This window comes from Phyllobates terribilis, unplaced genomic scaffold (assembly GCF_046119375.1).
Source record: "Phyllobates terribilis strain yellow unplaced genomic scaffold, ASM4611937v1 Scaffold_3__8_contigs__length_932513732, whole genome shotgun sequence".
Classification (NCBI taxonomy): Eukaryota; Metazoa; Chordata; class Amphibia; order Anura; family Dendrobatidae; genus Phyllobates; species Phyllobates terribilis.
In genome coordinates, this window is record NW_027362763.1 from 872852802 (window position 1) to 872869131 (window position 16330).

General features: G+C 41.2%; 1 protein-coding gene across 3 annotated transcripts in view; it reads right to left on the bottom strand.

Annotated features, from left to right (window-relative positions):
• Positions 1–16330, bottom strand: part of LTBP1 (latent transforming growth factor beta binding protein 1) — a 439153-nt gene that overhangs the window by 140586 nt on the left and 282237 nt on the right. For all 3 annotated transcript variants that reach the window (XM_073672632.1, XM_073672633.1, XM_073672634.1), the window contains one exon: positions 3867–3969. In XM_073672632.1, coding sequence (XP_073528733.1) covers positions 3867–3969 — 103 coding nt within the window. The remainder of the gene's footprint in view (positions 1–3866; positions 3970–16330) is intronic.

Genomic DNA, 16330 nt, shown 5'->3' on the forward strand with positions numbered 1-16330 from the left:
TGCAAAACGCAGCTGAAAATTTGCATAAAAATCTGCAGCAAAATAAACTGAAAAACCGACGTGTGAACATGGCCTTAATCTCATCTTTTGTGAGTGTGTACTGAACTTGAACAGGGGTTTCCCGAGTTGACCCCTGGTATAAGAGAAAGCTCCTCCTGCAACCTATAGAGCTCCTAGCAAGATTCGGGTTGAGGCTATGCACAAACATTAAGGTAAGAACAACTGGACACTCTGCTCACAGAGGTGACTTACGGCTGGGAGATATTTATACTTCATGACTTGTACAGATAGAGTGTAGCAATGAGTATAATGGCCATAATAAGAGTCAGTTGTCTTTTATCTGATCTAATCTTGGCTACAGTGCATTGTTTTTTTGGCATAATTACAGAAAATCTCTTTCTTCTTCTTTTAGTGATAATCGTTCTTAACAGTTTTACTGGATTATAAATTATTAAAATACGGAGGAGTACAACATCATTTTCCCTACGCCGCTCACTAAAATGAGCATTCTGCCGAGTCCCTTTTTGCCCCCATGAACAAACAGTCTCATTACCTGCAGTCTGCTAGGTTTGTACAGTAACTTTCATTTCTTATTATAAACTAGCCTTTATGGATTTTCCAGTAAACGTCAAGACGTTCAGGATCGCTTTAACATGTTCTGATGCTGAACCCACTGATTCTAAAAGACATGTACCCTGTGGAGACTTGTACTGCTGGCAGATTATAGCTAAGCACTAGCTGTGTCCTGACTGGAAACTTACAAAATGGGAACCTGTAGAGAATGTGAAAAAATAACAAATGTTGGGCCGAAATACATAATTGTATTACTTTCTCCTGACTTGCATTAGTGAGTCGTGAAGGTGCGTCCCGGACACACACGATGGACGTGATTCACTGAGAGTGGGGAAAGTTACACTTTAATGTCAAATTGTTAATCAGGAACATGATTCATTTCTCCACTCACGATGAGTCAGGTCCTCGGGGCTCCTATAGTATGAGATGATTCAGCGTTCATCAGTTAACATCACCTCCTCTCACTTCCCTACTTCAAGAACAATGCAGTGTAAGGAAACATTCACACATCCGTGTGCTACCATCTGAGAGAAAAGGACCAATTCTTTTTTTTTTTCGGGTATCCTCCTAGTTGTTTTCGTTTTTTCTCATCCGTTTTTTTCCACTGATGGAGGTAGACTGTCTGAACTTGTTTTAGCTATTGACTCGGATGGAACTCTGAAGTACAAAGTATGTCTAGTGTGTTTCATCTGATTTACATGGATAACTACAGAAAGTTTTTGCTATGTAATCTAATGGCAGCATGAGGTAGGGACTGTGATACTGATTTCAGCGATGTGTCACTCTCTAGGCTTTGTGCTGTTGTTTCAATACAATAAGTGTTTTATCAGCAGGAGATTATCACTTCTGGACTAGCTGCAGATGTGCATCCTGGTCTAATGATTAACAGCTTATGTCAATATACAATGTACACAAAAGCTGGGGTGCAGACGGGGTTATCTTTTGAGCTCTGCAACATGCTACGTCTAGAAATTCTGATTGTATCACAACCACTGCACCCAAAGTGATACATCACTGGAATCAGGGTCTCTTTTCCTACATTATGCTGCTCCCAGATGAGGTAGCAAAAACCTGCTGACAGATTCCCTTTAATGGCTGAGTCCACAAAATAGATGAGAATAAGACATTTTCTGAGTCTCATGGATTGGAGACATGAATCCGTTTTAAAAGTGACGTGTGCACAGATCAGCGAAACACTATGGGTCAGGCTGCAGTCCGAGAAAAGAAACAGACAACACTAGGACGTGTCACACAGATATGTGAATGTAGCCTAAGAATGTTAATCGGGTGCCACGCTGAGGAATAAGTGGCCTATGAAGCAAACTATTTTATAGGGATCACACATACTGGCTCAATGTTTGCTCAAGGCTTAATATGGTCATTGTGGGGTATGTAGTCCTTCCACCGGGCACTGACGGCCCCACTGCATTACAGGAACTCAGCGTGTTAGGAAGCTACGTCTGAGGATAGATTTGTTAAATGGTTTCTACTAGGAACCATTAGAATTATAACTTGATAAGATTTGTGTCATACTATAAGCTGTAAGTCAGGATCAGAATGAGGTTTGCATCAATGTTATTTCTTTCAAATTTTAATTTTCAATAAAGGAAACTATTTAGAATTGGTTAACGTTTCTTTTTGAGCCTTGAATTGCAAAAAAAGTATCACAAAATTCTTGTAAAAAGAGACAAAACAGTTGTTGTATGAATGTACTGTATAGCTCACCTCAATAGATTTAAAGCAGCAGAGGCAGCAACATATGGCTTCCATATACTTCTACCTTCACAGGTCATTGACTCTCTTATGTATGTACATAGGGAGAGTCCTGTCACTCAACTAGAGAAGCCGGCCAGGGACATACTACTATTGGACTAGCCTCATCTCTTAGTATAGTTCCCGGCTGGCTTTTAAACCGAAGGGGACAATTCATTAAGACTTGTGTTCTATAGGCCAGTCCTAATAAAAGGTATTGTGGAGTAGGGTGTGCCAAATTCATTATGAGGCACAAGCCTCTCAGTGGTATGCCTCTCTGTGAGTCTCCCAAGAAATTCTACTCTAGTCAGAGACTGGAGTAATATTTCTGGCGTAAGTTACGCCATTACTTTTGATGAATTAACCATGGACTTTCCCTCCTCCGCCTACTTTAGTAGAGCTGGCCGGGACTGGTGTAAAAATGTCAAAAGTTGCAGAATTTTTTGCAACTTCACGCTGTGCTACAATTTTGCAACTTTTCAAAGTGTTTTACTCGAGTAAATACTGTTTTGAATTGGCCTCTATGTTTTCTCTGAAACACTGCAGCGTTTCAGAGTGAAATATACCTGGCTTCAATTGTGTAGTCAAGTTCTGATTCATGCAGCCTTTGGTTCGGGCAGCTTGAACGTACTGACGTTAGTTACATAATGGTAAAACACAGGACTACTCAAATGTTTTTTCACTGGAGCCTTATCAGCCAAACCAAAGTAATGCCTGGGCCTCAAGATGATGTTTGGACCTCACTAACTTTAGTGGAAGTTCATGCTAAAATAAAAAATCTCTCAATTTTCCTTTTTTGTGTCCTAAACCAAACATAACATTACTATAAGTAAAAAATGGATCGGTTGAATTGCTAAACTAAATATTGCTGTAGTCATAGAAAGGACTGTGCAGGAAATGATCACTGCCGCCTCCTTTGCTGTTCACCAACAAGGTGGAGCCTCTCTGGTGAGTCCAGCCTCCAGGTTTGAGAAGCACTGGTATAGGATGCAGCTAGATAATATATGGTATCTTTTTGATATGTCCCCATTATCAGTTTTAGAGAACTGTCATGTGTCCCCAGAAGTTCTCCAGTTTTTTCCTTTTTGATGATGGATTCACACAGCACAAAGTGACCAAAAGTGGTTTACGTTGGATCATAGTCACAAGGCTACTAGGCGCTGGCTCTGAGATACTCCTCTTAAATGTCAGTTTCCTACTTCTTCTCTGCAACAGAGATCTGCACAGTGTATGCTCGGAGGGAGAACAGAATCAAAGCCTACACATATAGCAGAGGGGAAAAGGGATGCTGGGATTTGTAGTTTTACAGTACACACTGAGACTGTAGGTCCCATCTCATAATCAGAATAATGAGTTAGTGTGGCATCACGGTGGATATGAGTTAATATAGCTTAGAAAATATATGTAAAAATGTTTTGGTGATTTCGATAAAATTTTGGGTCCTTAGTTAAACTTTTAGGGTCACTGTGCGTCCCTTGTAGACCTAGCTTTGATGTGTGATGCTATTGTAAGGCTAGGCAAAAATTCTGTATTATACTTACCTGCTTTCTTTGGGCATTTCATGCATTTGCCTACGCCCCACGAGGTGCCCACTGTTCCACAGCAATCTTCTTGCTTTGAAAGTCCCGGAAGAGGCTTTCCACACTACAAAATAAGATTAGAAGTGATAAGGTCAACAGGATTTTGGCTTAATTTATCATTGCATACAGGATATTTGTGCTAACAGAATATTCTAGAGTACTGTTATTATAGAGTAATCATTTTGTAAAGTGTGAATTCTGGCAATTGGTAAAAAGACTGATGGCCTGATCCATTATTACATTAGTGCCTATTTTGTCTAGTTTTTTGTGTTTCTTGCCTGTTTTTCATTTGAGCTTAATTCTTCTTTTAATTTGTGACTTTTTTAAATTCTATTTTACACGTCTCAACAGTGAAATTGCAACACCAAGAAGGAAAAGTCATGGAATTCTGAAAATCAAATGATCGACTGTCATGTTAATCTATATAAAAAAAAATGTAAATGTTTGTTTGTTCAAAATCTTAAATCTCTAAAAGTTCTTCACTGATGTGATTTGAAATTTTGACACAACGTTGCATTCGAATACACGCATATTTTTATATACCTACTATGTTTTTATATACCAGCTAATGGACGTAAAAGCAACAACGAGAGGGGGGTGTTACAAGCTCAGACCCAGGCTGACTTCTCGCTGGCATTCTCCCCTCTTAGTTACATTTCATTCATAAGTCTTTCTCCCTCTTCTTCATTCGCCCCAGCCGCTGCCTGTGCTCTGCTCCATTCGTGTTCCCCTTAGGGGTTAGGGGAAGAGGAATGACGAGACTGTGTGTTCGAGGCCGAAAGACGCTGCTGCTCATCACCACCACCGCCTGAGAGGCAGCCGCCTCTGCTCTCCGGCACCGCTGCTGCTGCGGATTCTTCTTCTCCAGCAGGTGAGTCTTACTTCCGACTGCGCAACAACAAGCGGGGGAGGGAGAGAAGGAGAGAGGGAGGCTGTACGGAGAGGCGCAGACCGCAGCCTCTGCTTTGGGCGCTTAGCTGAGCCCGAGCCTCGCAGCAGTCGGCGGATAGCGAGTGAGTGCAAATCCGTCTGCACCACCGGTGGGAGAGGTGCTGTGATCTGGCTGGTACCGGCCCGGGACATGTCAAGCAGATCACCCCCTCCTCCTTTGCCGCTGCCTGCCTTCTTCTCTGCGCCCCCTACTGTCACGTTCCCTCTGTACTAGGAAATTGCATAAGTAGCAATCCCTGACATGACCGACTCTATTGTGACACCTGACTGTGTCAAAATTTCAAAGGAATCGGTGAAGAACTTTTGGAGATTTAAAATTTTGAAATTTGCAATCACCATCATCAAAGCTCAGGGCCAATTTTTAGAATTGTGCAGTTTAAATGTAGGCACGGATTGCTTCTCATATAGACAATTATATGTTGCGTGTTCTAGAGTCGGCAAACCAGACAATTTCTATATCTACACAGACAATGGAACAACAAAAAATATTGTATACCTACAAGCATTGTGAAATTAAATATTTTAGAAATGTGCGCTTTCTCTTTTCTTTCTTTTCCATTTAACCAGACTGAGCTACAGCAACGCGTGGCTGGGTACAGATAGTGATATATAAATGATAAAGAAATGGAAATAAAATTTTCTAAACACTCGATTTTTTCAATATCAAGGCACAGAAATAGATGCACTTACATGCCTTGGCATTATATCAATGAGCTTATTAATTGCTGCCGGAGGAATATTCTGCTGCACTTGTGCAAGCAAATCGTCAAGATCCGCTGTTGACAGCTCCGTTTGCAATTACCAATCATTGACGTTCCAAATGTGCAGGCCATAGTAACTTGTTTATTCACAGTAGCACAAGAAACATGCGGTTGACATTTTTATGTCCTGAGACACCTTGGAGAAATGGCCGTACCACTGTTTCTACCATCAAATCAATGTAACATTGAGCTGCCTGGAATGAAAACTAGAGTGGTCTGGCTATACTCTACTATGTGACCCCACAAAATAATCTCGGGAGTAAGAACTGTGTGATGTTCCCTCGTTAAGGCCTCTTCATGGTTTTGCCCTCATGGTCTCATCAGATTCGAAGAATGACGGGTAGTGATCCATCTGTACTGCAAGTCAAGTTACATGCCACATGCCAAGCCTGAGGCATCAAACAGTGTCTATACAGACCTTCAGAAAGCATTTGCATGACATTGGGCTACAAGGCAGACATATAGCTCCAAGTGTTCCATTGACTTCATGCCATTGCTCTCAAAGGCAATCATGGTGCAGTGCAAAACAGCAATGGTGGCTGGAATGGAAGTCTATGCTCTTCAGCGATGAGACCCACTTTTGTCTTGGATGCAATGATAATCGGAGATTGGTCTGGAGACCATGCGGGCAGCGCCATGAAGAGGCCTTCACAAGGGAATGTGAAAGTGTCCCAGGAGCCATTTTTCAACACAATAATGCTACGCCGCATGCTGTTCATGCTACTGTGAGCAGACTGAGTGGACTAAACATGATGCCATGGCCTGTAATGTCTCCGACTGGTCTCTTATTGAGCAAACCTGGGATTTCATTAGTTGGTAATTGCAATATTTGCTGCCAACAGTGGATCTTGATGATTTGCGTGCCCAAGTGCATTCATCGAGGCAGAACATTCCTGAGACAACCATTAGTAATCTGATAGCAGCTAAGGTGTGTAGTGCATGTACTTCTGCGCTTGGCATACTTGATACAGAATAAATTGAGATGTTTTGAAAATTTCGTGTCCATTTTTTTATCATTTGCACATCATTGACAGTGTGCTGCTTATCACAGGAGAGGCTGGAGTCGGATGAGCGTCCCGCGCGCCAGCTAGTCACAGCAATGATAATGTCCTAGTGATAAAACCTTCACTATAAGTAAACAACAGCACACAGCTTGATAAGTGAAACATAGTTGAAATATGTGTTTTAACCCCAACCTCATGCTGTCTTCAGATGGCAAAAACCTATTGACAAACTCCCTTTAAGTGATTTTATGCCTGCTTGAATTTTTTGTGCAAATTTTACAACATTTCAGCATAACAAGCGACTATTTGAGCTAAAAAGTCGTAATAAAAAGACTAAAGGCAAAAATAAAGCGCATAATCGCATATTTGATTCTGCATAAAATTCGTTGTCCAGGTATGCCATGCTAAAGAATTTAGCCCCAAAAATGTAAACAAATAGCACAAGACAAAAAAAAGAAAAGTAACTTAAAAAACAGTGCAAATAATGAATGAGGTCCTATGTGCTAACATTTCCACCCTAAGGGTATGTAACATTTGTCCAATTTTACGCTTATTTTTTATAAATCCACATCCCATGCATATTTGTTTGTTCTCCCCCAGATTACTGGTCATATGCAAAAGTGTAAAGAGAATACAGTACATATTCTGCTACTTATTCCCCTAGATTCCTCAAGGAAAAGCCAGTGCATTAGCCTGATGCAGGTTAGACCCAATGAATAGTGTGGATATGCGGCACTGTAAACTGCACAACTGTGGCAGAAATGCTGAAATATGAGATGCCAACTACTACTCAAGATGCACTTTCTACACTTATATCTGAATTTATGGTCTCTGTAAGCAATAAGCACGGTGAGTACATAATATCTCTAAACAATAGAAAAGCATGAAACAGTTTCTGTTATTCAATTACCCTTGGCCATTCATGATGCAAAAGAATAAATACATCGAAAGAAATTCAACATAAGTAGTTTTAATGATGGCTGTACATTCCGTCAACTAGCTCTTATTTGATAGATAATGTGCTAAGTAGACAATTTGCAAATCATTTTATTTAAAATGTATGTTTTTACCCCTGAAAAAAATTCATAAGATCAAAAACGTGCTAACTACTGCCTGTTGTCAAGTACAATCTGTGTCAAGTATAATCAAGTATAAGTATAAGAATAGAGATGAGCGAACCCAAACTTAAAAGTTCAGAGTTCGTACTGGACAGTTAGTGTCTGGTGTTAATTGCCGAATAAGGACTTCTCCTGCAAATCCGTTGCAATGTTCGGAGTTCCGGGGGAAGTCCTTTGCAATATTCGGAGTTCCGGGGGAAGTCCTTTGCAATGTTCGAAGTTCCGGGGGAAGTCCTTTGCAATGTTTGGAGTTCCGGGGGAAGTCCTTTGCAATGTTTGGAGTTCCGGGGGAAGTCCTTTGCAATGTTTGGAGTTCCGGGGGAAGTCCTTTGCAATGTTGGGAGTTCCGCGGGGGAAGTCCTTTGCAATGTTTGGAGTTCCGGGGGAAGTCCTTTGCAATGTTCGGAGTTCCGGGGGAAAGTCCGTTGCAGAGAGAGAGAAAATATTTTCCAGCTCAAAAGTTCAGGTCCCCATTGTTTTCAAAGCAGCTTGGGTTCTGGTTCAAGGTCAGGTACAGTTCTGGTACCTGAACCGAACTTTGAAATAAAGTTTGATTCGGGTACCAGAACCCGAACTTCCAAGGGTCCGCTCATCTCTATGTAAGAACTGCAATTTATATGGAAGTGTAGCACCCCTGCAAATGGTGTGGGAGCACACTTGTAGAGTCTTGTGAGTGAAGATAACATTCATTGCTTTAGAGGTGGTGATATATGAAGTATTATCCATCTCTAGCAGCAGACACTCCTGGTCGGATTATAGGAAGTAGGGGCAGGGCTTCGTCTCTCTGATTCTGCTTTCCTGTTTGTGAAACTACATGCAGACATAAGAGAAAGGCAACCTTTCAGTGCAATGACAGATGCAATGCATACTTTAAAATAAGGGAAAGCAATTTCCAGCACCTATAGTGCTGATAGAAAGCTGATAGAAAGCTGATTAAAAGGATCCCACCACTTAAAAAAAGGGGACAGCGAATTATTGAGCAAAAGAGTTGGGACATTTCTTGGACACTTTATTTGTACTTAACTTATGATGGATAAGGGCAGAAAAACGGTGACTTTTTCCAGGTTTTGAGCAAGGTTACATATGTTTTAAGCATGGAGTACTAAATAAGTATCGCTGGTAAAATAAAATAAATTGCATGAAGGACTGCTTTTTTCAATAAAGGAAGAAAATGAAGTTTGATTTTTTTTCCAACAGTGTAACAGAATAGGGCACCATGGACATAATACGTCCTGACGTGACATTAGGGAAAAAAAAGTTTGGCTCATTCCATTCATGGAATACTGGCTGCCATACAAGCATAAACCTCACTCTATTTCTGCATAGCTCCTTTTAGTATTCAATTATATTAGTGGATTTCTCTAAATTCTATCTACGCTCCCTCTAATGTGGAGCTATAAGTGGGCATAAAGCTATGCAAAGCGTGGGCAAGCAGTGTATAATAGCCAGTGACGGACAAAGGTCAAGAGGGGTAGTATACTGTATAGCAATCAAGAAAGTGTTTAATTGTCAGCAAAGCCCCCAACTTTTAGCATATTTCTCCAAGAAAAGAGCTTTACAAGAAGTGCAATGCTGATGCTTAGCGTGCACGTGTGTATCCGGAGCACTGTGCATGGAATGAGCATTACAGAATGTAATCAGCTTCTGTGCAGATCTCAGCAGCCGCCTGATCCACAGGAGACCTTTTAATTACTTTCCTCATTCCATTTTGTGCACCTCAGAGAACATTCCAGAGAATTCATTTTTGTGGGGCGAGGAGGCCTGAGGTAACTGAACAATGAGCTTGTGCAGCTGGGCAACATTGTGCCAAGCAGACTGTAAACAGGAAATAAATCACATATTGTACAATTTCGAAGAAAGGCTCCAAAACCAATACCATATCCACATTTTGGTTCCACAGCATGACATTCCTGCCATATTTTACGGGCTGTAGTAATGTGACTGACAATTGCCTGGAAGAGTAGACAACCAGGAGAATAGTAATAATTATAGGGTAGCATGTAGCCTCGATGCACTGCCGAGAGAATCATTATGCATAAAAGAAGAATCCGAGAGAAAGCAATTTTAAAGATTTAATTAGAAAGATGTCCGAACAGCAACTCCCTAATAATATCACTAGATAACACTCAGCAAGCTTGTGAACAGACGCATCCCCAAAAACCTAGACGGGTTGTCCAGGCTTGGGGTTCAAGTCTGCAGTCACTCAATGTGACTGCAGACTTGTGAATGATCGCAGCACGCAGTGTTCCCGCTGTCAGGATCAAGTATGTGATTTGCATACAAGAGGACATGTGCCAACTAGACGTGCACAGCCTCGCTCAATACTAGTTGGAATGTGGCCGGAAGTTTGCAAATCGCATACTCGAGGTCAAATGACCACTCCCTTCCGACGCTGGCACCGGAGAATCCTGACTGTGTGTACTGTGAGGATTCACAAGTCTGCAATCACAGACTGACTGCAGACTTGAGCCCCAAGCTTGGACAATCCCTTTAAAGGGGGCCGGTCACCGGGTAAAAAGTGGCTAGTTTTTGCTTCTATTTTATTCTTATTGCTCTCCTGAGTATTCTTTATCTTTTCAAAAATCCACCATATGGTTCCAGAGATATGGGCCTTATTTTGTGCCTATTATCATTTTTAAGGTCTTTACAAGGTGGGCGGTGCTAATAGGGTAATTTTGCAAAGTTGTCTAAAGATACACCCCCAGAGAATCCAGTAAACAATGCCTACTTAGTAAAGATCAGGAAAATGAGCATATTTCAGATTAATCAGAATACTCAGGGGAGCTCCAGGGATATAACAAAAGTAAAAACTTTTACAAAGGCTGATTATCAGCTCATTAATGATCACTGGCCTATCATTTAAAATTGCAGCAATCAGACAACAGATAAGAGCACACTCAGTCATCGCCTGATCAAATGTTTAATATGACCTAAAAAATAATCACTTATAGCAGCTTATCTCCAGCATAAACAGGCTATGTGCTGCCTGATAATGAAATAACAAATTCAGGCATGGATGGCTTTAAAATAATAAAGGGAGGCATACTCACCTTTGAGCGCCCCAATGGATCTAGCAAAGACTGCTACAGTCAAAATGTACAAAACCACTGCCACCTGTGATTAGCTGCAGCAGTCATGTGACAAGACGAGCGTGTCACTGGAGGTTTCTCTGAAATCATGTTCTACTAGTCACCAGACAGCTGCAGTCATTCACAGGGTGCATTGGTCTTGTGACTTCTGCATGGAGTAGACACCGCTTCCAGAGTCGGTGCAGACTTCCGGAGCATTGCTTGGATCCTCAAGAGCACTGGATGGAGACTTTGCCTCCGTTTATTATTTTAAAACAAACCATACCTGAAAAAAATAAATAAAAATAATGTTCATCCCTATACAGTTTTCTACCCATGTAAAATAGCCCTTTATTGAGCGCTGTTTGGGCAGAAATCTGCCATGCAAATGTGCCTCTATCGGAATTCCTAAATTCAATGTAATGGTTGTGAGGTAGCTCTAAATTCACTTTTTACTTCTAAGAAATATACAGTATCTTGGTCTAAAGTACTCAACGAGTCAGTATAGCCTTTGGCGGTGTTGTCCACCATGACATGCGTCTTAGAGAATCCACCTCACCACATGAACCCATAACTGGAAGAGACCAGAGGAGAAGCTGGCTGGGGACCGCATCAGACTACACTGTGTGCACAATTCAGCAATTTGCATTTTTATCAATTTTATTATTGAAATTAGTACAGTGCCATTGATCAATCCAAAAGGTTAATAAATCTGAATATTTAAGAAAGTAACTTTCTTGAGCAACTATGATTAGTGTGCAGAATAATTATGCACAATATGCTAAATTAAAAATGTAAATTTTCCCATTTCAATTGTTTATGTTCATCTGTTAACGTGAGAATAATAACCAAACAACTCAAAATGTACAAAAATATAGCCGCCCTTCTTTTCAATAACAGTCAAGAGCCTTCAATCCATGGAGTCTGTCAGTTTCTAATCTGTTGATGATCAACTTTTTGGGTAGCACCAACCACAGCCCCCCCAGACACTGTTCAGAGAGGTGTCTGTTCTCCTTCACCATAAATGTCCCATTTAAGAAGGGTCCAAAAGTTCTCAATAGGATTTAGGTCAGGTGAGAAAGGGACCATGTCATTACTCTTTTATCTTTAAGTCCTTTACTTTCAGCCAAGCAGTGGAGGGCTTTGAAGCAAGCGATGGAGCATTGTCCTGCATAAAAATCATGGTTTTCTTGAAAGATGCAGACTTTTCCCTGTATCACTGCTTGAAGAAAGTGTCTTCTAAAAACTGGCAGTAGGTTTGGGAATTGAATTTAAGTCCATATTCAACCTGAAAAGATCAAACTAGCTCATCTTTGATAATACCAGCACATAGCAGTATGACACCTCCACCTTCCTGGTGTCTGAGTCAAAGTGGAGGTCTTTGCTTGTTACTGATACAGCCACAGGTCCATCCATCTGATCCACCAAGAATCACTCTCATCTCATTAGTCCATGAAACCTTTAAAAAACCTTTAGATATTTCTTGGTCCAGTATTGATGTGTCTTCTTATCTTTCAGCCTTCCTTACATTGGCCATGTCTGAGCAATAAACATCTTTTACTTCTATTATGGCCAAAATAATCACTTGTGTAATAGTTGTTCGTCAGGTTCCTCGCAGGAATTCAGAGTAAAACATATCTAACTACAATCACGCACCCAGGCTCAGTAGTTTGGGCAGCATGAATCTGGTGACAGGATCACTTTAACCAGTTTTGGACATTAACAAAAAAGGTCCTCAAAAGGTAAACTCAAGAGACAATAAGCCACGTAAACGGTGGTTAACATTAGCCCGACATTTATCCACGTTTCTGCAACCTGTGCAGTTTTGTACTTATGTTGATGGATAAGGCTTTTAATTAATTAATTAAACCAATGCTGTACTAGATTAACAGATGGTTGTTTAATAAAGGTTAATTCAAAGAGTAAGGAGTCTATTCCTACATTTTTTTAGAGGATGGCTTTGAAGTAATATTATGAAATCTAGATCCAATGTTTTGGATTCTGAGTCAATGATTTTAAGGTTCTTTCACTGTTTTATCATTACACACCTGGCGATGCACATCTGAGATGGGTCAGGAATCCAAAACAAAGCCAGCTTTCATTACCAGCAAGATCTCTCCCAGATTACCATCGCCTTGATCTCTGACTTAACATGTAATATGTAATTAAAAAGAGATGTTAATAGTAGTACGAAAATAAGAGGTGAACCTTCAGCTGAAAAAGCTGCTTAAAAAATGAAACGCATAGTCATATTCCAAATTATCATGCTTTTATCTTACATAGTCTGTATTAGTGTAATTAACAGATAATATAAAACATATTAAAATTCCTTCTGTCTGGAGATAGTATTACTTAGCCCCCAAAACATTAAAGAGATCCTGTCATCAGGATCACTCATGTTAAACTAAAGGTATGGGCATGAATGCGCTGTTCTACTAATTTAATACCTTCAGCGTAGAAATCCTAAGCCTGGTTGTCCTTTAATGATTAGAAGTTTGGGTGCAATAAGTTGTTTGTGCATCGGTGCGGGCCTGTGAGTAGGGTCTTCATCTCTGCCATGGACCCTCAACTGCTTTTGATAATCGCATCTTCTGGTGTTTAAAATTTTCCACCGGCACTGCCCTAACCATGGGCAACACTTGTGCCAATTCATCTTGCGATGGGCTTCAGGAAAATGGCGCCGGTGTTGGAGCATGCGCAGGATTACATCTCTGCGGTCTTCAGTAAAATGGTGCAGGGGGTGGCACATGCGCAGATTGAGATCTCGACACGTCATTGAGCCGAGATCTAAATCGGCACATGTGCAGACACCGGTGCCATTTTCCTGAAGCCCGCCGCAAGATGAATGTGGGCAAGCACAGTTTGTAATTAGGACGGTGCCTGCGCAAAATTTTAAACAGTATGAATATATGAACACCAGAAGCAGCAGAAGGGCCATGTAAGAGACGTGAAGACCCTACCCACAGTCCCGCCTCACAGGCCCGCCCCGATGCCTGAACAGCTTATTGCACCCAAACGTCTAATGATCATTAAAGAACAACCAGGCTGAGGATTTCTACACTGAAGGTACCTATTAAATCAGTAGAACAGCGCCTTTATGCCCATACCTTTAGTTTAGCATGCCTGATCCTGATGACAGGTTCTCTTTAATTCCCTTTTGACGTGCAGGGTAGACAGATAGGGTTCCCCTTGGACTGAGTAGGCAGCACATAACGTTACCATAACCAAGTGGTAGTCAGAACTGCTATCACTCTGGTGCTAAAAAGAATGAGAAGCTGGTGAAGTTGGCATTGAACCTTCCATATAACTAAATAAGAAACATCCCGATTTAGCGCTCAATTTGCTGAGCTTGCATGAAAAGTTCCTTTGGCTTTTTTAAGCACTTATCATTAGCTAAAATGTGTAATATATTAAGTATTGTCCCATTTCCCTTAAAAAGAACCTGTCATTCCCTTCAGGCTGTCCAAACCAAGCGCAGCATGAATCAGAGCCTAGCTGCATGATTGCAAAACACGGTTTAATGATCCGGCCGGGGACCATAAGTAGAGACGTCATTCGTTTGGTGCGGTCACTTCTTCCCACTTCTCTTCAGGTGAATAACAGGTCTCTGCCAGGTGTGTACATAGGGAGAGACCAGTCAATCAACTGGAGAAGGTGTGGGGAAAAGTCGGCCAGGGGCCACACTGTCCGTACTAATCTGGTCCCTGGCCGGATCATTAAACTATATTTTCTCAGAAACATCGGAGCAATTGTACATCCTGGTTCTGATTCATGCTGTCCATGGTTAGGACTGAAATTACTGTCAGGTCCCCTTTCACATGGAAATCTCACGACCTGTTTTTAATCATGTTTTCTTTCCTCTTCTGTATATTAAGAATTCTGATAAAAATAATCTTTTTGTATTTTTGTTGTCAGATTTATGGCATATCTGCTAACAGAAGATGAAAAATATGTTACATCAATTGTTCGTCTTATCATTTTTACATTTACTTTATGACACAAATTCAATGAAGCCACTAATAATGTCATGAGGTGTCCAATACATTCAAGAACAAGAGGACATCTTCACATCTCATAACCAGATGACCCTTCTCCAAGCAAAAACAGATTTTTATCTTTTTTAAAGGGAATCTGACACCAGCTTTTTGCTACACTCCCTGACAGAAGTTATGTCGCTTATCCATGTTATGTAAATCAGGGTTCCCCAACTCCAGTCCTCAAGGCCCACCAACAGGTCATGTTTTCAGGATTTCCTTAGTATTGCACAGGTGATGTAACTATTGCCTGTGCTGATGATGGAATTATCACCTGTTCAATACTAAGGAAATCCTGAAAACATGACCTGTTGGTGGGCCTTGAGGACTGGAGTTGGGGAACCCTGATGTAAATAAAAGCTTATAACCTGACGTTAAATTCATCCATTGGTTTTATAAATTACTCTTTTGAAAGCTGAAACCCTCCCAAATTTGGTTTCGGTTAAGAAAATAAATTAGCATCAATGCTGAAATATTGATCATTTAATGAACACAGAACGGTCAGATTTTGGCAAGACATAAGTTTTGTCGCCTGGTCATATAATGCACCCAATCCTAGTCTACATCCTCACCAGTGCTCAGTAAATGATCGATTAATTAGTGGGTGTGTATAAAAAGAAACCCAGCACCCCAGACCTTCACTTGAACGGCCAAAAATCCACCCTGCGACCAAAGCCTTAATTATCAAGAGGCTGAAGACCAGATCCACTGCAGAGGTGGCTGGCACCTTTAATGTGATTCAGCGTCAAGTACAAAGAATTAAAAAAAGATTTGAAGAGACTGGAGATGTTTGACAAGCGCGGGTCCGGCAGACCCCGCAAGACAACTGCTCAGGAGGAACGTTTGTTGGTTAGATAATCCAAAGCAAGCCCCTCTTCCAGTGCAGCAGAGCTCCAACAGGCCTGGTCCCCTCAAGTTCCTGTGTCAACTAGAACAGTTTGTAGGATTCTGCCTCGAAATGGCCTCCATGGTCGAATCAGTGCCCAGAAGCCAGCACTAAACAAAAGGCAAATAAAAAAACGTGTGGCATTTGCAAAGTCCCACAGCCTGCTAAACAGATGGACTCTGGAAAAGTGGATATCTCTGATGAATCTTCAGTAGAATTACACCACAGTCGTCGCAAGTACTGCAGGAGACCTACTGGAGCCCGTATGGATCCAAAATACCAGAAAACAGTTAAATTTGGTGGTGGAAAGATCATGGTCTGGGGTTACATTCAGTATGGGGGTGTGCGAAACATATGCAAGGTGGAAGGCAATATCAATAGCCTAAAATATCAAGAAGTATTAGCTACCTCTTACATTCCAAATCATAAAAGGGGTCAAATTCTGCAGCAGGATGGTGCTCCATCTCATACATCCATCTCTACAACAAAGTTCCTCCAGGCAAAAAATATCAAGGTGCTCAAGGACTGGCCAGCCCAGTCACCAGACATGAACATCATTGAGCAGGTTTGGGGTAGGATGAAAGAGGAAGCTTGGAAGACAAA